General features: G+C 38.4%; 1 protein-coding gene across 4 annotated transcripts in view; it reads left to right on the top strand.

The window, feature by feature from the left end:
• Positions 1-13,584: 13,584 nt before the first annotated feature.
• Positions 13,585-21,971, top strand: part of SIRT5 (sirtuin 5) — a 29,656-nt gene continuing 21,269 nt past the window's right edge. The window contains exons 1-2 of one of the 4 annotated variants that reach the window (XM_036237020.1): positions 13,585-13,676; positions 20,903-21,052. In XM_036237020.1, coding sequence (XP_036092913.1) covers positions 20,938-21,052 — 115 coding nt within the window. In that variant the 5' untranslated portion in view covers positions 13,585-13,676; positions 20,903-20,937. Of the gene's footprint in view, positions 13,677-13,853; positions 14,051-14,120; positions 14,140-20,902; positions 21,053-21,971 lie in introns of those variants that run through there. The other 3 variants (XM_016123264.2, XM_016123265.2, XM_036237021.1) reach the window with 3 other exon arrangements.

The following is a 21,971-nucleotide window of genomic DNA, read 5'->3' as shown; positions in this document are numbered from 1 at the left end:
TGATGTATACCAGTCATAATAAGTATTTTGTGGAGTGGTACTTGGAAAATATCTAGTTATCCGATTCTGCACAAAAGTTTGTTTACACACACACACACACACACACACACACGTATTTTATGTATCTATATTTCTAGAGTTCTCTGTTTTATTTAGTAGGTTGTAATCCTTTATTATCATTGTTTATTTTTATATTCAAATTGTCCCAGATTTGGCCAGATGGGAGTTCCTTCTCACTGGCTCCTGTGTTCTTCTGATGTCCCCATAATTCTTGGAGCGTGTTCTTGCTTTCTGGCACCATAAGATGTTCCAGCATCATCTTGTTTTTTCCATGTGCCAGACATGTTAATCGATACTATGTATTGCTGCTCCTAGTCTTTCAGTGGACAGAACTGGGGAATAGGTACGCATATGCATATATACACACATTCATATCACATCTATATTTATTTCTATCTATCTATCCATCATCTACCTATCTAATGAAAACTGTAAGTTTACACTGTTACCTCCAATTCCAAACCAACACTATAGAGCTTATTTTAGGATTTTTTTTCCTCCTTTCTTTAGTCTTCCAGTGAGAAACATGGCTCACATTATTGCTGAATTGTAAGGTAGTTTCATTTTTAATTTTACGAGGAAACTCCATACTGTTTTCCATAGTGGCTGTACCATTTACATTCTCAGTAACAATGCACGAAAGTTCCCAGTTCTCTACATCCTCAACAACACTTGTGATTTCTTGTCTTTTTCATAATAGTCACAGATGTGAGGTGGTATCTCATTGTGATTTTGCTCTGTATTTCTCTGTTGATTAGTGATGTGAAATACTGTTTCACATATCTATCGGCCATTTGTATGTCTTCTTTGGGTAAATGTCTATTCAGTTCCTCTTCCCATTTTTAAATCGAATCATTTGTTTGTTGTTGAGTTGTATAAGTTCTTTATATTTTTTAGATATTGATCTTTTATCACATATATGATTTACAAGTATTTTCTCTGATTCTGTATGTTGCCTTTCCATTTATCGATGCTTTGCTATACTGGAACTTTTTAGTTTGATTTAGTCCCATTAGTTTATCTTTGCTTTTGTTGCCTTTGCTCTTGATGTCGAACCCAAAACTCATCACCAGTACCAATGTCAAGGAGCTTACTCTCTATCTTTTCATTTAGAAGTTCTATGGTTTCAGATCTTATGTTCAGGTCCTTAATCTGTGTTAGTTGATTTTTGTATGTGAGTTGTGGAGGACTGTTCTAAGATGTGACCTCTGCCTGACCCACAAGCTGGAACCAGCCCAGAAGGGGGAGGTTGCTTCCCACAAACCTCCCTTGGAGACTGTCTGATCGTAACTGATGTTCGTTCTGACATAAACCAGCACCCCTCTCCTGCCTCCCACTGCATGCTGGTTTCTAGAACAGGTGGTTGTCTTGACCTGGTCAAGCACATAATTTCCTTTACCAGGTAGCATCCATGTAACAGTACTCATGATCACTCCTCCCTTTACCCTATATCATTCTTTGGCACCTGCCAAGTGGGCAGGGATCCATTTTGTCTTGCAGTCACCCACAACATGCCTCGTATGTAAGTTTTCCTTGATAATTTTATTAATTGCCAGACTGGAGTCACAAGCCTCTTTCTTCAGTCTTTCCCTGCATTCTATTTATGGATGTAGATTTTCAGTCCTAAGATCTTTCCCTGGGTCTGACTGTAGTATCAGATGTAAAGTAAAGGTCTGATTTCACTCTTTTACATGTAGCTGTCTAGCTTCCCAACATCATTTCTTAAAGAGACTATCCTTCCCTCATTGTATAGTCTACACTCATTTTTCATGTATAATTGAGCACATATATACGGGTTTATTTCTGGGCTTTGTATTCTGATCCATTGATGTATGTGTCTCTTTTTATGCCAGTGCCATACTGGTTTCATTACTATAGCTTTGTAATATAGGTCAAAATCAGGAAATGTGGTGCCTTCAGCTTTGTTCTTTCTCAATATTGCTTTGGCTATTCAGGATCTTTTGTGGTTCCATACAAACTTTAGGATTGTTTGTTCTATTTCTTTGAAAAATGCCGTTGGAATTTTGATAGGGGTTGCATTTTTTTCCGTAGATTGCTTTAGGTAGTATGGGAATTTTAACAATATTAATTCTTCAAGTCTATGAGCATTGAATATCTTTCCATTTATTTGTGTTTTTCTCAATTTCTTTTATCAGTGTACAGGCCTTTCATCTCCTGGTTTAAATAATTTCTAGGTATTTTATTCTTTTTAATGCAATTGTAAATGGGATTGTTTTCTTAATTTCTTTTTCTGATAGTTTGTTATTAGTGTATACAAACAACTGAGTTTCATGTATTGAGTTTGTATCCTGAAACTTTACTAAATTCATTTATTAGTTCTGACAATTTTTTAATGGAGCCTTTGAGGTTTTCCATATATAATCTCATGTCATCTTTAAACTGAGGCAATTTTACTTCTTCCATTTTGACCTGGATTCCTTTTATTTCCTTTTCTTGCTTAACTGTTCTGGCTAAGACTTTCTATACTACATTGAATAAAAGTAGTCAGAGAAGGCATGCTTCCTTGTTCCTGATCTGAGAGAAAAATCTTTCAGCTTTTCACTGTTGAATACCATGTTAGCTGTGGACTTTATTATGTTGAGGTACATTTTCTCTATACTCACTTTATTGAGAGTTTTATGATAAATGGATGTTGAATTTTGTCAAATGCTTTCTCTGCATTTATCAAGAAGATGTTTAATTTTTATCCTTCATTTTGTTAATTTGGTATGTCACATTAAAAGTTAATTTATTTGTAGCTGTTGACCCATCCTTGGAATAAATCCCACTTGATTATGGTGAATGATCCTTTTAATGTGTTATTCGATTAGGTTTGCTAATATCTTTTGAGGAGTTTTGCATCTATGTTCATCAGACATATTTGTCTATAATTGTCTTTTCCTGTAGTGCTCTCATCTTATTTTGTATCAGGTAATGCTAGCCTCATAAAATAAGTTTAAAAACATTCCCTCCTCTTCTATTTTTTGGCAGAGTTTGAGAAGGATTGGTGTTAATTCTTTAAATGTTTGGCAAGAAGCACCAGTGACTCCATCTGGTCCTGGACTTTTGTTTGTTGGTAGGTTTTTAATGACCAATTCAATCTCTCTGCTAGTAATTGATGTTTTCAGATTTTCTACTTCTTCATGATACAGTAGGTTGGTAGGTTGTATGTTTCTAGGAATGTATCCATTTCTTCTAGGTCGTTCAATTTTTTGGTGTATAATTGTTCATAATAGTCTCTTATGATACTTTGTATTTCTGTAGTATGAGTGATGACATCTCCTCTTTCATTTCTGATTTTATTTATTCTAGTCCTCTCTCTTTTTTGGTAAGTATAGCTAAAGGCTTATATATATTTGTATATCTTTTTTAAAAAACCCAACTCTTAGTTTTATTTATCTTTTCTATCATCTTTTTAGTCTCTATTTCACTTATTTCTACTCTGATATTTGGCATTTCCTTCTTTCTGCTGTGTTTGAGTTTAGTTTGTTGTTCTTCTAGTTCCTTTAGGTGTAAAGTTAGGTTGTTTGTTGAGATCTTTCTTGTTCTTAATGTAGGCATTCATCACTATGAACTTCTCTCTTAGAACTACCTTTGCTGCATCCTATAAATTTTGGTATGTTGTGTTTCCATTTTCATTTGTCTCAAGATAGTTTTTGATTTCTATTTTTATCTCTTCTTTGACCCATTGGTTGTTAGCAGCATGTTGTTTGATCACCATGTTGGTGAATTTTCCAGTTTTCTTCTTATAACTGATTTACAATTTCATACCATTGTGGTCAGAAAAGATGTTCAACATAATTTCAGCCTTCTTAAATTTGTTGAGTTGTTTTGTGGCCTATCATAAGATCTATTATGGGGTATTTTCCATGTGCCCTTGAGCCGAATGTGTATTCTGCTTCCTTTGAATGGAGTGTTCCACATATATCTATTAAGTTCATCTGATCTAACATGTTGTGTAAGTCTAATGCTACCTTACTGATTTTCTGTCTAAATGACCGATACATTGATGAAAGTAAGGTATTAAAGTTCCCTAATGTTATTGTAGCACTATCTATTTCTCCCTTTAGGTCTGTTAATATTTCTCTCAATGTAGTTAGGCACTCCTATTTTGGGTGCATTAATCTTTATAAATGTTATATCCTTTTGTTGGATTGACCCATTTACCATTATATAATGCCCTCCTTTGTCTAAGTAAAGCTAATCCAGCTTTCTTTCAGTTTGCATTCATATGGAATATCTTTTCATCCCTTCGCTTTCAGTTTGTGTGTGTCCTTAAAGGTGAAGTGAGTCACTTATAAGTAGAAAATAGTTGGGTCTTGTATTTTTATCCATTCAGTTACTCTGTCTTTTAACTGGAGAATTTAGTTCAGTTACTTTTAAAGTAATTATTGATTAGTATGGACTTTGTTAAATGTTTTCTCTTTTAGTTCTTTTATTCCTTTTCTCTTGCTTTCTTTTTTTGTGACTTGATGATTTTCTGTAGTTGTATGCTTAAATTCCTTTCTCTTCATTTTTTGTGTATCTACTATAGGTGGTTCTTGCTTTGTGGTTACCATGAGGCTTACCTAAAACAACTTATATTTATAATAGTGTACTTTAAGTTAATAACAACTTGTTTGAATGTACTAAAACTCTACATTTTTATTCTACCCCTCTTCATGCTTTATAATTTTGATGTCACAATTTATATCTTTTTATCTTGTTATCCATTAACAAATTACTATAAAGTTATTTACCTAATTTTTTAAATAAATTAATTTTTTCTCATTAAACTAGCCCAAATTAGTTTCTTTTGCTTGTAATTAAGAACCAGACTGCTATTCTTCTATAACTGGAATGTCCCCAGACCTCAGCAGCTGAGGGTACAAATGTCACTTTACCACTTAGACACTTATTTTGTTTGTCAAATTGCCCACACCTTTGTAACTATAGTTTTCCAGGGCTGTTTATTCCAGGGCTGTGTTGTTTATTTCCAAGTGTTGGTATTTGTCTTCCTTCATATACTTGTGGACATTTCCAAGCCCCTTGTGCCACTGCCCATTTCAGTAAGATGACTCAGCCCTACCCACCACTCAACAGTCTGCTTAGGCCATTGTTCACATGTTATTTCTTCTGTGTAATGGGTAATGACTTGTGAATACTGTTCTTCTTGTTATATTCTTAGAAGCCCCCAGGAGAGATCCTTAGCCCCAGGTATCACAGAGTTTAATAAGGTGAATACTTTAATTTTACATAAGCTCTTTCCTCTTTAGAGCTCCTATGTTGTTGAGGGGACTGGCCGGGGCCAGGCTCCTGTAACAATCACTGTGCTTTACCTGGAACTGCTGTTCTCCCTCAAACCTTAGGCTTATTCCCAAGTCCTGCTCAGCATGCCTGACTTTTTCTTCCCGTAGGATGAATTCACTCTGAAAGGCTCTGTAATTAATGCACTTTCATTTTTTGAGCTGCCATTCTCCTGGAAGTTCACCAGTTAAGACTTTCTTGGTGGCAACTTCTACTATCCACATCCATCATGGGGTGGATGAGCAAGTTCAAAAGAACATGGGTCTGGGTAAAGCCTGAGCATATGGTAAGTCTCAAGAGTATCCATGACTTTCTTCTTATTTTGTGCTTAATTCTCCTCTGTTTCCAAAAAAAAAAAAAAAACAAACAACAAAAAAAAAAACATTAAGGGAACCTCTCTTTAATCTTGTCTAGTTGAACATCTTGTCCTTTCCCTGGAGATTTCCAACTGAGCTCAGAGGTGAGAGGCTGTCTCTGTTACGAAGTCCCTACAGGCACTTCTTTAAGGGACTTCTTTAAGAAGTTATTTCTGCTGCTTTGGGCACTTCCCATTTTCTCTCTGCCATTGATATGTGTATTACTTGTCTATTTCTGTTTTTTACAAATTAACCCAAAACTTACTGGCTTACAATAACATTTATTATCTTGCAGTTTCCGTAGGTCAAGAAAACAGGAGCAGCTTAACATAAAGATCCACCACCCCCAACTGAGCCTTCACATGACAGTAGTTCCTTTAGCTGCAACTTCATGAGAGATCCTGAGATAGAACGACAATGCTAAGCTGTTTCCAGATTCCTGACCTACAGAAAATGTGAGAATAATAAATATTTGTTGTTTCAAGCTGCTAAATTTTGTCATAATTTGTTACATGGGAATAGATAACAATGAACCTGTGCCTTCATTTTTGTTTATAATGTACTCAGAGGGGGTGGGGGGAAATGGCATAGATAATAGAGGCTCTAGAAGTTCATTCCTCTGGCAACCAAATCAGAGTTGTGATGGAAATAGGAGCAGCAGCAAGGAAAAATACCCTTGGATCTAGATGAACAAGCTATACAATTAGGGAGAAATCCAAGAAATCACCTTGCAATGGCAGAAGGTAGGACAGGGAGAAGATACGAGGCTGCCTGGTCTCCAGCAGCTGAGTGAGACAAAGGCTGCGGCTTTGGCAGTGGCAGACACTTCTTAAAGGGTTCACATCTGTGGGCAGATTTTTGAGGTGTTGGACCTGCTCACTCTGAGCAGCAGTGCTGATTTGGCTGTGCGCAAGGGGCTCCAGGGACTTACAGAGAGACATTGTTGGAGTGAAGGCCGAGAGGAGACTAGCTCTGTACAGAAGTGCCAGTGGCATCCATTGTACCCTGTTGAGCCCTTCCCCCTCCCAGTGCATGGACACAGTGCCACCATAGCAGAGATGTCATCAAACTGGATAACAGAGGTCACTCTACCCAGAGAATTCCCTGAAACCCCGCCTATCCCAACTCACAGCCCCGTCCAAGCCACATTCAGGTATATCCTCAGCAAGTCAGGTGCTCCTTGCTGAGCAGCACCTAGACTCACACTGGAAGCAACTGACCTTGGTTTCTGGTGTGGCCTTTTGAGGCAACTATAAGCACAGCATCTGTGGATTGATTGCTGAACCTTAACAAGTGGCCCTGGAGGGGTAGAGGCTTGAGTTAAGTGTGTCCTGCAGCTGAACTCTTTCAGGACTGTGCCACTGGACAGACGCCTACTTCACAAATTCACACTAATAAGACTGGGATACTTAGGAGCTTCGCTTAGTACATAGAAAAAGACATGGAAAGGCAGCCAAAATGGGAAGTCAAAGAAGCGGAAACCATATGAGAGAACAGAACAGAGATCCAGAAATAATAGAGTCAAGTAATCTAACAGATGCAGAGTTCAAATCACTGGTTATAAAGATGCTCAATGAATTTTGAGGAAGTCTAAATAAATTCAGTGAGAAGTTCAACAAAGATATAAAAATCATAAAAACGGAAATGGACATTATAAAATGGAACCAGTCCGAAATGAAGAACACATTATCTGAGATGATAAGTTTATTAAATGGAATAAACAAAGGAATAAACAGAGTGAATAAAGAAGAGGATCAAATGACCTATTTAGAGGATGGAAAAGCCAAGGACACTCAAACAGAATGGCAAGAAAAAAGATGCCAAGACTATAAAAATAATTTAAGGAGTATATGGAACGCTATTAAAGGTCAAAATATCAGCATACCTGAAGGAAAACAAGATGTTGAACAGCTGTTTGAGGAAATAATAATGAAAAACTTCCCTAACCTGGTGCAGGAAATGGACATAAAACTCCAGGAAGCTCAGAGAATCCCAAAAAATAGGGATCCAAAGAGACCCACACCAAGGCACATCATAATTAAAATGCCAAAGGTTAAATACAAAGAAAGAATATTAAAGGCAGCAAGAGAAAAGCAGATAGTTACCTACAAGGGAACATCCATAAGACTGGCAGTTGATTTCTCAAAAGAAACTATGCAGAATAGAAGGGCTTGGCACAAAATATTTGATGTGATGAAGACCTGGGATCTACAACCAAGAATACTTTGTTATCATTTAGAGTTGAAGGACAAATAAAGAATTTCCTAGACAAAAATAAGCTAAAGGAATTTATCACCACCAAGCCAGCATTACAGTAAATGTTGAAAGGACTTCTTTAAGAAGAAAAAAACGTGTATCAAAAACAGGAATAAAGAATAGTAACAACCGCATTCCAATCAGTAAGTACCTCGAATGAAAAAGAATTAAGTGTTCCAACTAAAAGATAGAGTGGGTGAATGAATAGGAAAACAAAACCCCTACATGTTGCCTACCAGAGACCCACATCAGTTTAAAAGACATACATAGATTTAAAGGAAGGAGATGGAAAAAGCTTTTGCTCTGATGGACCTAGAAGGTATTTAAGTCAGACAGAGAAAGATAAATACTGTATGATTTAATTTATATGTGGAATCTAAGAAATTAAAAGAACAAACAAATTAAAAATGGACTCACAAATATAGTGGACAATTTTGTGATGGACAGAAGGGAGAGGGGTTAGGGGGCTGGGAGAATGGGGTGAAGGATTAAAGAAGTACAAATTAGCTGATGGATGGTCATGGGGATGGGGAGCACGGCATAGAGAATGCTGTTAGCATTAATATATTGACTATGTGGAGGGTCAGGAGAGGGACGGAGCAATTGGGGGGGCCATTTATGAACTATATAGATGTCTAATCAATGTACTGTATACTTGAAACTAATTAAAATAAATACATTAAATAAAGAAGTACTCAGAGCTCTTATTTTTTAAAGTCAATTTATTGAGATATAATTTATATACAGTAAAATTCATCCATTTTAGATGTATAGTTTTATGAGTTGTGAAAAATTTATATAGTCATATAATCCCCTCTACAATGAAACTTTAGAATATTTCTCTCTCTCCCTCCAATTTTCTCATGCCTTTTGTAATCAAGTCCTTGCTCTACCCATATTCCCTGGCAACTGATCTGACTTTGATATGTTTTCCATAATGGGATATAAATAGAATCATACAGTATGTAGCCTTTGAGTTTGGCTTTTTTCACTTAACATAATGCTTTTGATATTCATCCATATCGTTACATATGTTATTCATTTGTCTCTTGTTATTGCTGAGTAGTATCTCATTGTAAGGCTGTTTCACAATGTGTTTATGCTTTCACAATCGATGGACATTTGAGTTATTTCCAGGTTTTGGCAATTAAAAATACAGCTGCTATAAACATTAGCTTTGAGGTGTTTCTCTGAATGTTTTCATTTTAATTGAAATACTCAAGAGTGAGATTGCTGATCAAATGGATCACAGATCTAAATGGAAAACTTAAACCTATTAAACTTCTGCAGCAACATTTTGCAATAGAACTTTCTGTAACCATGGAAATGTTTTATTATCCTGCTTTTTAAATTTTATATCGCTGTTCAATACAGAACCCAGTAGCCGCATGTGGCTAGTGCAAATTTAAAATGTAACTAATGTCACATAAGAAAATGAAAAGATGAGCCACAGACATATTTTCAAAACACATATCTGATAAGAACTCTTACAAATCAATAACAAGAAAACAAATAACCCAATTTTTAAAAGTAGGTGAAATATTTAAACAGACACATCACTAAACAGATTTAGATTGCAAATAAGCACATAAAAATATGCTCAAGGTAGGTATTCACTACAGAAGTGTAAATTAACACTACAATGAGATGTCACCATGTATATGTTAGAACGCCTTTGAAAATACTAATAATGTCATATTGCTGGAAGAAATCCAAATGTTTAGACATTTGAAAAAATTCAGATCTCTTATTAATTGGAGATTAATTGAAGATTTTATCAATTATATTTCCAAGGAAAGTTTATAAACATCAGCCAGTAATTATTTAACACCAAGGAAAAAGTGCCTCAGTTTGCTCAGTACTCAGCTTATCCCCTGACTTTAACACCCTTTGCTCTGTAGATCAACATTCTTTGCCCTTTGCATGCACTGAAATAAAGAATGGGTGTTTTATTTGCTCTTTTTGATGAGAAATGTAATATCTAGTTTCTGATTCCAGCTGAAAACAGATCAATTTTCCATTGGGCAAGAACAAAGATGCAATGACTTTCTCATATAACACCGTCTTCTACCCTCCCAGGTTGCAGCAGCTGTTTATAATAACTTTTCACCCACTGGTAGGTAAACAATGGCAGTACCTCTCAAACTTTAAAAGTCATAGGAATCACCTAGAGATCTTCTTAAAATGCAGATTCTGACAGAGAGTTCCAGGGTGGGGCTTGAGATTCTGCATTTCTAACAGGCATCCAGACATTGCAGCAAAATTCAGAATCTGATTAATATTTGTTTGTTACCTTACTAAGAGGATTGACGTACTGCCTCTTTTTCAAGGAGGTTAATGAAATAATAGTTCAAAGATAAGGGGGTCGATAGTTGGAAATAATAACTCGGATATTCTTTCAAAATGAAATCTATAAGGTGTTTCCATAAACTAGTTCTGGAAAGTAGTAAATTAATGACAACTGCTTATTGTGTTTTACTGTCTTCTGAGCACTGTGTTGAATATACCACATACCTCATTTCACTTATTCACTTATTCACTTGATCCAGTAAGAATGGACACTATTAGCCTCATCTTAAAAGTCAAATATCTGAGGCTCAAAATGCTAAAACAGAAGTGATGGAGACTGGATTCTTAAGCCCTGTAGAATTACCTGCAATACAGTTATGTACACACTCCAGTGATTATCACAAACTGGGTGGAGCAAGTGATCAAATATGTTTATAAAATAAATATATACCAAATATGTAATAAAAAATGGACAAATGCTTGTTGGATTAAACTAAAACCACAAGCACCTTTTCTGTTTGTTTCCTGAGGATAATTTTTGTCCTTACTAGTCTAGTGGAGTGTGATGATTAGGGGTGATTGCCTTGGCATCTCATCAAATCACATTAAACTTGAAGGTTCTGATGGAGGGTTATTAAAAAATACTTTGTGCTTCTAGGGAGAATGTTAACTTTTACATTAAATACCCCATACACCTGTTTATCGGAGTCCCCAAAAAATAAAAGCAAAGGTTAAATTTTAGCATTTAAAGTTTTATATACAGGACAAAAGATAAAACAGAATATATTTGACGGAAGAACTTTATTATTTCATCTGTGCACAATCTTGCTGAAATTGTTAGTTTTTATCCATAGCTCTAATTGAATGCCTAGCTAGTATTTGGCTCATAACTGATAAATGGATGGATGGATGGATTAGATTATGGGGTGGCCAAATATGCCTCATTTCAGTGGTTTAATACTGGAGATTTCATTTTTATTCTCATGTTAATTAGTTGTGACTTCCTATTGTCATGGCATTTGTTTTGTTGGATTCTTCATGTAAAGAGGACTTGTTTGAAATGAGCAAGCCCTTTGGTTTACTTTAATAACTTAATTTCAACTATAAAACACTTAGGAAAGATTACACAAGCAATGTGTATTAAGATATGATAGGTAGCCTGGTGGAGGAGAGAAAATTTAATCAAATAAACAGAAATACATTTGAAATCTTGACTGGGATACCTGCTATGGTGTTGAAAGAGCCTGTATCAGGCACAAAAGACCTTCACTTAATGGCAAGGAGAAGGGGGAACTGGGATTAGAGAAAACTTCCTTGAGGAAGTGACAATTGAGTGGAGGGAATGGGAAAAGTACATTTCAGGAAGAGGGAACATTCTTTGTTTTGGAAGGACAAGAACATCAAAAATTAAGCTGGAGTTGATTGAAAGGTAGAAAGGATGGTGACTGATGCTTCAAGAAGAGAAAATAGCCTGAGGCTGGTGAGGAAGACTTAGCTCTTCCAAGCCCGGAAGAAGGGATGGGTCTGAAGAATAGTGTAGTAGGTAGCTGTGGGTGGTGGACTCCTGGACGTTCATGGAACGCAATACCTTACAGGTGGCTCAACTTGTGGGTGGTAGCAGAAGGCTACATATTGAGCCTTCAGATCATGCAGGGTTGCAGTGAGGAGCACTGGGCCTCCCCCACTCTCTCTGCCCACCCCCCATGTCTGAATTAAAGAAAGGATTAACACTTGACTGTGAATATCGTAAGCACAAAAAGCAATGAAACAACATTTTAATGAGCTGCAGTGTATGTGGAGGCACCATGGGCTCAAATTCCAGCTATACTATTCAATAGTGTTTCTGCCTGTGATGCAGGACTAGGCAAATTTCCCCGAGTGTGGGGAGGCAGAGACCAAGCCCTGCATGGAGAGAAAAAGGTCCTTTGGAGGACAGAAAGAATTCAACACAAACGCCAAAGTCAGAGTCAACAGGAAAGTTTATTAGAAAAGGGGTAACACTCCACAGAGTGTGGTCTCCTCTCGGAGGCAGAGAGGTACAGTTTTAATAGACAGAGGAGAGAGGGAGAGAGGGAGAAAGGGAGAGAGAGAGAGAAAGAGAGAGAGAGAGAGAGAGAGTAAAGGCACTGAGAGGGACCCTGAGTGTTCAGAGAATTCAGTTTGTACATCATTCTTTAGTTCTTATGTTATTGTTTAAAAGACTTTAACCCATTTCCTTTGATATAGAAATACAGTGAAGAAGGGGAATAGCATGTAGCATGAAAAGGTAAGACTATGTAGAGTGAAAGGCTTATTGGCAGTTCTTAGCCTTTAATCTACAGGTTCCCCATGATTGTAGCCATAGGGAATGACTCTTCGTTTCTGTTTCCCCTTGACAGGTGTAGAGAATGAGTTGTTAGTAAGCCAGCAAAAATTTTCCTTCGTTCTGAAGGTGTGCTCATGGCCTGGCTGCAGGGCTGATCAACAAGCATATTGCAGTCTCTCACTGTGGCTTGATTAACATTTTAATTCTCTTGCTTCCTTCCTACATTACTTGGAGTAGTTACTTTACCTCTCTGGGCCTCAGTTTTCCTATCTTTAAAGTGAGGTTAACAGAATCTATTTTATCAAGTGGTCGCGAAGACGTAAATTGATTAATACATGTGAAGCTCATAGAAGTATCTGGTACAAGGTGCGTGCTGTGTACTTTGGAGAACAGTAGCCAGACGTGAAGCCCTCTTCCAATTTTCTGGTACAGCCTACAGGAGCAAGAAGAGCTCCAAAGTGGGCTGGATTTCCAGCCAAACTGTGGGAAGTAGTTGAGGTCTGAGCTGGGAAAAAAAAATGTTAATGTAACATTTTTTGTAACCAAGTTCTCAGACCAGTCTCCTTCTGGGTCCGCTGGCATGCCCGTAAGTAATTACATTCTAGGAAAAGTAGTTCTGGTGGTAAACCCGAAGATGAAGGGTAATTTTTAAGGGAAATCACACAGTGAATCCTAGAGGCTCTCAACCAGTTTCCTTTAGATACAGGGGGTAAGGATCTCAGCACCGGCACTCAGGTTTGTGGGGCTAGTCTGGGAATCCAATAAATTATCATTGGAAAATTGATGTTTCAGGGAAAGCCCCAACATTTGAAATGCCGTCCTGAAGTTGCGTGACCCAGCTGTAGAATCAAGGAAGAAAGTCGGTGGTAATTCACGATACAGCTGAGAAGCTCAAAAAGACCAGGGAAGACTCCGCCCCTCTCTCGACCCTCAAAGAAAGATACGCAAAGAAACAAAAGTTAATGATGAACAAGACTTGGGAACAGCTCGGGGCCAGATCTGGGTGTCCGGCAGGGGCCGCTGCAGCCCCGGCAGGTGGGCCGCTCCGCTCCGCCCCGTCTCATCGCTTCCCCGTCCCGACCCCGCGCCTGGGCCACCGTTGCCGCCGTTTCCGCCTTCAGCAGGTGCGTCTGCCCCGGCCAGGTTCTCAGCGGCCCTCCTCCCTCGCGGTCGGTGCCCCGGCAGGGCACGCACGCCCGGGAGGCAGCGAGCACGGCCGGGCGCTGACCTGGGGCGGGGTTAGGGGCGGGGCCCTGCGCGGCGCGCATGCGCGGCCCAGGCGCCTCCCCGCGCCTCGGGCCGCGGACGGTGGCGGGGCGAGGAGGGAGAAGAGGGAGAAGGGCAGGGAGAAGGGACCCAGAGGCTCCCGCGTCCGGACTGCCGCGCGTGGGGAGGCCCGAGACCCTGTATCTTCGGAGGCCTGCGCGGGGTCAGTTGCAGCCCGAGACACGAGGGAGGGGGCAGGAAACGAGGTCGGAAAGTAACGCGGCCGGAGCAGGTGGGCCGCCGTGAAGGGGAAGCCCCCGGAGGGCTCTGAGCTGAGTATCCCTGTTAAGTAGAGTCACTCTGCCCATTGGAGCAGTCCAGGTGACAGCTGATGGTGGCCTGGGCCTGGGTGGTGGCCGTAGGCGTGGGAGCAGGGGTCGGATTCAGGACGTTGTTTAGAGGTGTAGCCACCAGGACTGCTGACTAGCCTGGCTGTTGGGTGTGAGGTGTGAGACAAAGGGAGAAACCAGGGCTAAAGTGGGTGGTACCCTAAGGCTTTGTGGGTTGAAGGTATGGGGAAAGTTCCCGAGCTCAGACTTGGCTGTGTGAAGTGGGAGCCCTGTGTAGGAGGGCGTGTTCAGTCTGGATGAAGCCTTGGGAGGATGGGACATCAGAGAGAGCTAGGAGGAAAACCGGGAGAGGGTGGCGACTAGAAGCCAGGAGAAGCAAGTTTCCCAGAGAGATAATCAAATGGGCCAGAAACTGGACATGGTCCATGTTTAGCAAGGTGGATATTGCGAGTGATTGACAAGAGCAGGTGGTAGAAGAGGCAGGGGAATGAGTCTGCAAGTATTGATAACTAGGAATTGGTGCATTGCATTAATTTAGCTTGTAGGTGTTCAAAAAATACTTACTGAACGCTGGTGTAAGTTGTTGCAGTTTCTTTGCAACATATGTATTTTAATGTTTTTTTTTGTGTGAATATTTTTCTCTCCAATTCCTGATACAATCTTTCATTTATTGTGTTTTTCAGAATTGGTAGGTTGCCCCTTTTCCCCAGGGTACAGTCATTTTTCTTTTATTTTCTAAATTGGTAGGTGAGTTTCATGTTTCACAAGAAAGCCTGGTTCAATGGGACTGCCTTCACCTAGAGTAGTGTCAATGTTTAAGAACCTGTTCAGTATCTTTGAAAGCTTTAGATGACTAGTTGATGAATTCCTTTTCTCCCCTGAGGCATGTCTTCCCACCCTAAAGATAAAATCAAGGCAGAATAATTGGTGGCTTCACCCAGGGCAATTTTCACCCTTGAAGGCTTCTGGACTCTTTTCTCCAACTCTGGCACTGTGGGGACTTCTCTCCCTGCAGCCCTTCCATATTCTTGCTTTTGCACTTGAACAGCTTGTGGAAAGGGGTACCACTGCCCACCCCGACCCTCCCCTATCCCCCAGGAAAGCAGGTAAATGTTGGCATAGACATTGCTTCCAATAAATACTTTGTGGTACCATCTTTAAAATAAGCTTACATTCTGAGCTTTTCCAATCTTGGAAATAAATTTCAGGTGGCACCGGCCAAAAATGTGAACGTTTTGTTTTCAATCTACTGTTTTTCTTATTTACTAGAGACTTGCAGAAAATCTTAAAAATTAATGAAAAATCTAGCAAAACAATTCCCATATTCATTTTAAAAAACATGAAATATTGACTAATAAAACAAGCAATAGACTAGGTTTTGTAACTCATGGGACCAAAATTTTCTTACTGATTCATTAGGTAGACATGAAAAATTTAAATTCCACTAATTGGTATGATAAAAGATTTGAAATAAAAAATACATGTTTAGAAAGAACGTTTTAATTGGATATAATTCATGAGTGTGTATACATGCATATCTGTAAACTACATCTGTATGTCATTAGACATAATTCACATAAGATGAGAACTAAAGCTGTCCTCCCCCAAAATACCTTCCGATTGCATTGCCTAGCCTGAGTCTAGGAACTAGTGACTTTTTGAGAATGTTGAAATGAGCAAATAAAACTTTTTTCCATTTAATTATTTTGAGTTCATTTTTATGGTGAAAGTAATTATTATTCAATAATGAAAACAAATAGAAAAACTTAAATAAAAATTAGTAATATTTTACCCAATAATACAAGTCTTAATCTTGTTACTCCTACAATTAAAAAACCCTTAATCTTAAAGTTTTGACAACGCTTGATAATTAGCAACAAATTCAACACTCATGTTCAGAATAGATAGAAGATTTGCCTTCATTTCACAGCTATCCAGCAGAAGACCCATCCTTTAGATCTGCATAGTCAACTGCTTTATGTTGATGCCTCTGTCGATGTAAGAATGTCCAAACCTACAGAGAATTTTTATTAGAATTTACTTGAGCCAAAGCTGACCACATCGCCAGGAAGCAAGATCTCAAATCCTCTAGAGAGTGAGTTTTCTGGTTTCTTTTATGAATTCGAAATTAAGGAGACTTAAAGAAGATTACATGAACAAGATTACGTGCTCTCTCGAGGGTGGTTATGCTTATTTCAAAGGTGTGTTAACCTAGATGCACAATGGACAGTGCTTGCTTAAGGCAAAGATAAATTTTTTAGTAAAAAGTTATATGCCTAAGACGTGACTACCCACCATAACCTGCCCAGTGAGGAATTTATTGTCAGATCTCCCTGTGAGGTTGCTTTCCTAGAACCCTTCTTTTGTCCATACTTCTGTTGATTGAATTTTAAATCCTTAAATTCTTTTAAATTCTTAATGACTTAAAATTCTATCTTCACATCTGAGACAGGAGTTATCCAGAATTTTTTGACAATAAACAGGAATGTTTGCTAACATTTAAAATCGACAGAAGAATTTTCTGGATCAAATTGGTCTGAATTAAAATATTAGAAAGCAACAGTGGAATCACGTATCTTCATCTTTGAGAGAAATTACTAAAGGTATATACATATTAAATTCAAAATGATAGCATAAGTAACCATACAACATGTAAGGAGGTTTTATTAAAGTTAGGCAGTATTGGGTACTTTAATCTTCAGTTTTAAGGATGTGCAAATTTAAGAATATCATCTGTGACAATATCTTAAAGCTTTAGAAGGATCCGATAATTATTGAAGCTGAGCAATGGGAACATAAGTTCATATATTATTCTATTTTTGTATATGTTTAATATTTCCATAATTTAAAAATAAAGAAAACTATAGTAACACATCACTTGTCCGTACTGAGGTATTCCAAATAAATAGTTTTTTGAATAAATTGAAGTTTGCCAAAAGCTTATGCTCATCCTGGTTGAAAATCATGCCAAGACATTTCCTCTTACATTTCCTTTAAATAGAGCACTGGGGAGATTTTCATGATGGTCAGGCATACCCACTGTCGCAGTCTGCAAGCTGCTTTCCAGAGTGGCCCTCCTGAGCTGTCGTGGCGTCTGAATCTGCCCACCTTCTCCCCCTGGCAGCCAGTCAGCCAAGGGCCCTTTGGCTCTGATCTGCATTCTCTGAAGGAATGACTCCAGGCAGGAAACCCACACTACATCATTTTTCTCTTTTTGACTATTCTGAGCTTCTTGGGGTGGTGGTGGTGGTGGTGGTGTGTGTGTGTATGTATGTGTGTCAGCTGAAACAGGTTACAATGAAAAATTGTTGACATACTTTTTTCTTGTTTTTAAGTGGGATTTATTCAAATATAATTTACATACTATAAAATTCAACTTTTTTTTTTTATTGTAAAGTTCTGTGAGTTTCGAAAAACCACCACGAAATAGAGACAGAATTTTTCATTACTTTAAAAATGTCCCCTGGCCTTCCTTGCTTCTTCCTTTTCCCTAGTCCCTGGAAACCACAGCTGTGATTTCTGTACCTTTAGTTTGCCCTTTCAGAATATCATATAAATGGTCTTAAATAGTATTAGTCTTTGGGTTTGGTTTCTTTTACTTAGCATAATGGTTATCTTTCTTTTTTCGAGAGCAGTTTTATTTTGAAATAATTTTAGGTTTACAGAAATGTTGCAAAAATAGTACACAGAGTTCCCATGTACTATTTACCCTATTTCCCCTAAGGTTAACATCTTATGAAATTAGACTACAGGGATCTAAACCAGGACATTTACATTGGTACAGTACTATTTACTAATTTGCAAATTTCATTCAAATTTTGCCATTTCTCCCATTAATGATCTTTTTAATACCTTGAATCCAATCCAGCATCTCACATTGCATTTAGTTGTCCTGTTTACTGAGACAAGTCCCCAGTCTTTATCTTTCATAACCTTAATAACTTTTTTGAAGAATACTGGCCAATTTTGCTGTAGACGAATGGGATTTGTCTGTTTGGTTTGTTTGTTTGTTTTTACAATTAAGTTGTACTAGTGCATTTTGGGGGAAATAGCTCACAAGTGATGTTTTGCCCTCATTGCATCCTATCAGGAAGTAGATGAAGTCAGTATGTCTTATTACTGAGGATGTTAAATTCAATCACTTGCTTAAGGTAGTGTCTGCCAGGTTTTCCCATTGCAAGTTACTATTGCCTAATGCTTTAAAAATTCATCCATGTCGTTACCTGTATAAGCATTTTTTTTCTCTTTTTCTTTTTTGCTGAACTGTATTTTATTGTATGGATGGACCACAATTCATTTATCGGTTTTTAAGGTGATGAACATTTGATTTGCTTCAACTTTTTGGCCTAGCACTGTCTGATAGGCCTTGACGTTTTGTCAAATGTATACAATTTCACAGAACACCAACATTAGACAAGGCCACCTGTGACTGTGGTCAATTGGGACAAAAATAAGACAATGCTCTAATAGGTCTGAACCCAGACAATAACAAGAACATGTCTAAACCACAAAAATGACAAAACATCCTGGCTTATACCAGAGTCTGCTGTTTCTTGACTAACGACAGCTCTATAGAGCTTCACCTCACTCCTTCCACCTTTTAGATAAGATTCACTAAAATGTCCAGTCAATGTGTCCTGTTGCCTGACAGCATCCAATCCAGAGTACGGTAATGCCTCACTTCCTTGAACCATCTCCGACCTTAACTAACACAAGCCCAAATCCTATAATCTTTTCTAACACCTTTCCTGAGACACCATTCAGTTCTTCAAGGTCTGCTTCTCTCTCCTTGCAATTTGCTCAACTAGAGATGTGTGCCTGGTATTTTACTACAGAGCATTGACAGTGCGAACTATATAAACATATATATTGAAAATTCTTGCTTCCACTCATCTCCATACATCCTATTTCCCACTCCACCTCAAATTATTGTTACTAATTTCATGGAAATCTTTCCATTTTTTAAAAAATATAAGTGCAATTAAGTACTATGGTATATACTCATATCCTCTTCTATTTCTCTGACACAACGCTATTTGCACCTGACTTCCCCCTCGACATTATATTCTGGAGATCTTTGCTATCAGAATGTCTTCATTTATTTTTTTAATGTAAAATCTGAACATCGGGATAATTTATGGAATTCAGTAATCCGATTTGGCACTAACAGGTTTGTGAGCATCATCTTCCAGACATTTATTTTTAAACTCTGAATATTCTCTGCCCTTCTGATACCAATACTCACTTCTGAAGCCAGTGAGCTGTCTACTTACAAATGCTGAATCACTGGCAAATCACATTTAATTATACTTGGTTCATTTTTTTTTTTTAATTGTAGTAAGATACACATAAAATTTACATCCTCACCATTTTTAGAGATACAATTCAGTAAAGTACATTTCACATTGTTAGGCAACCAAACTCCAGAACGCTTTATCTTAAAGAAGGGTAACTCTATACCCATTGTTTTTATTTTTAAAGTATTTTATAGTTTACATATAGTAAAATTAACTCTTTGAGTGTAGAGTGCTATGGGTTTTGACTGACACAATTATGTAACCATCACCATGATCAATATGTAGGACAATTCCATCACTTCTCAAAATCCCGTCATGCTCCTTTGTGTATTCATTCCTTCCTGCTTGGGCTAACACTGATATATTATTTTCTGTCCCCATAGTTTTGTTTAATTCCCAAATGTCATGTAAGTAGAATCAGATGTACATTGTTTTTTTTTTTTTTTTTTTTTTTTTTTTGCAGCAGCCATGTTCTTGTGAATGCACCTTTGTATTGAACTCGTCCCCTGCAGATGGATATTTAGGTTTTTTCTAGTCTCTTGCTGTTAATGACTGTGGTCTAAGGAACAACTCTGTAGATATGTCATTTTGGATGTGTGCAAGACTCACTTTTGTAAAAATTTCCAGACTTGGGATTGCTAGACCAAAGAGAAAATGCATTTGTACTTTTGATAGGTTATCCTCCAAGGGGATTGTAAACTTTGAGGAAATGGGTTATTTTTCTATTTTTCTTATATCTTCACACTTTAATCCTAAGTTCTTCCAACCATCTGACCCACTAGATAGACATCAGCTTTGCCAATTACCCTTTTGATGTCATTGATCCAAATATTGTCTTTGTTTTATAAAATTCCTCAGGGATAGATGAAATTTTAGTAAATGTGCTTTAAGACACAAGTTTCTTTGACGTGTCATCTTTATCCTATTTGTTGTATTAGTACATATCTTTCCTGTCTAGTTCAGTTCTCAGAATTTACATTCTCATAGAAACTGTGTTTTAACCAAAGAGGACAGTGGTTTTCATACCTTTTAAAAAGTAGTAGAACCTGTTTTTCAAATGAATTCTCACATCTCACCCCTTCCCGAACTTCTAAGGCAGTGATTCATTAGAATCACCAGAAGACAGTGTGAGCCCCAAACCCCAGAGATTCTGATTCAGTGAACCTGAAGTAGAGCCCGTGACTTTGTATTTCTAACAAGATTTCAGGTGATGCCATTGCTACTGGTCTGGGGAGAACACTGCTCCAGAGCACCTAGGTGCACTTGAGAGCAAAATTGAAAATAGCTGGTTAGGAGGCTGAGTACCATGAAGAGCTGTTAGTAAAGATTTTTGTTAAGGGCATTCATGTATGTATATGTGACAGAGCCTAGATGTGTATCTATATATCTACACACACACACATACACATACATACATATATACATATGTGTACATATATACTTTTGTAGAAATACAAGTATTTTCTGATTGTTTCTATTTTTGTGATTTTTCTAAAGTCCATCTCAAGAATTCATACTACAAAGAAAATCTGATGGGACCTCTCCAGGTTGTCCCCAGGAGATTAATTTCCCAGCTGTATTGTGGATTAAAGTCTCCAGCTGCCACAGGAACCAAGATTTGCCTAACAATGGCTCGTCCAAGTTCAAGTAGGTCTTTGTTAACCTGCCATCTCCTCATCTCCAGTGGAATTTGAAGTGCTTAAAAGTTCCTGCACTTGGAGGGGAATGTTTGTGAATTGAATTAGAAGTGGGTGTGGGGCAAGATTTTGTAGAAAGCCACTCAGTCCTTTTCTCTTTAGGCAGGCCCCTCTTCCAGGACAGGTCAGAGATGATCTCTTAATAGGCAAGTCCATTTAAGACGTTTTGTTCTCCCAGAATATTTGCATTTAAGCCTTTCACACATGGTTTGTATCCTAAACCCCTCACCTCTTTGCAGGGGAAGAAAGCTGGAGACTGTCCTACAGGGTAATATGGGGTTAAATTTGCTACTGGACAGAAATGATGTATATCTTTACCTGGGGAAAACCTACAAGTTAACATATGTGGGCCTTTAGTCTATAGTGAGCCTCCACCCCACTATCTTTCTTCCTTTTCTCCATCCTGCCGGTCACCTGTTCATCTTAGAATGAACACTTTCAGTGTCAGGGGCACCATGGTTACCGCCACCTCCAAGGGGGAAGACCAGAAAGCCTGCTCCATCAACTGAGAAACTCACTTCTACTTTCACTGAAATCTTCAGCGGTTTAGCACAGGTCAGCCACTCCTGGAAGATGTCTGCTTCAGTGGCCCAGGCCAGCCACAGGCAATGCTGGTCTGGCACTTGCTCTTCCAGGTGGAGGGCAGCACAGGAGTCCCTCTTCTCCCTGCAGCTTATACTCAGCTCTGTGTGGCTTAGGTTTGGCCACCTGGGGCCACATACTTTACTTACCCCACCTGTACGGGCCTGCAGAGCCTCAGTGCCTGGTAGAGAAGAGTGTTGCTCAGCCATGTGCTGTGCTCTAACCTAATCTCTGCTGCCCAAGAGATAGGGTGGCAATTCCACGTCTGACTTAATTCTTATCCTGGG

This window comes from Rousettus aegyptiacus, unplaced genomic scaffold, assembly GCF_014176215.1.
Source record: "Rousettus aegyptiacus isolate mRouAeg1 unplaced genomic scaffold, mRouAeg1.p scaffold_m13_p_1, whole genome shotgun sequence".
Taxonomy (NCBI): domain Eukaryota; kingdom Metazoa; phylum Chordata; class Mammalia; order Chiroptera; family Pteropodidae; genus Rousettus; species Rousettus aegyptiacus.
The sequence above is the reverse complement of the archived record's forward strand: the minus strand, read 5'-3'. Positions and strand labels throughout refer to the sequence as shown.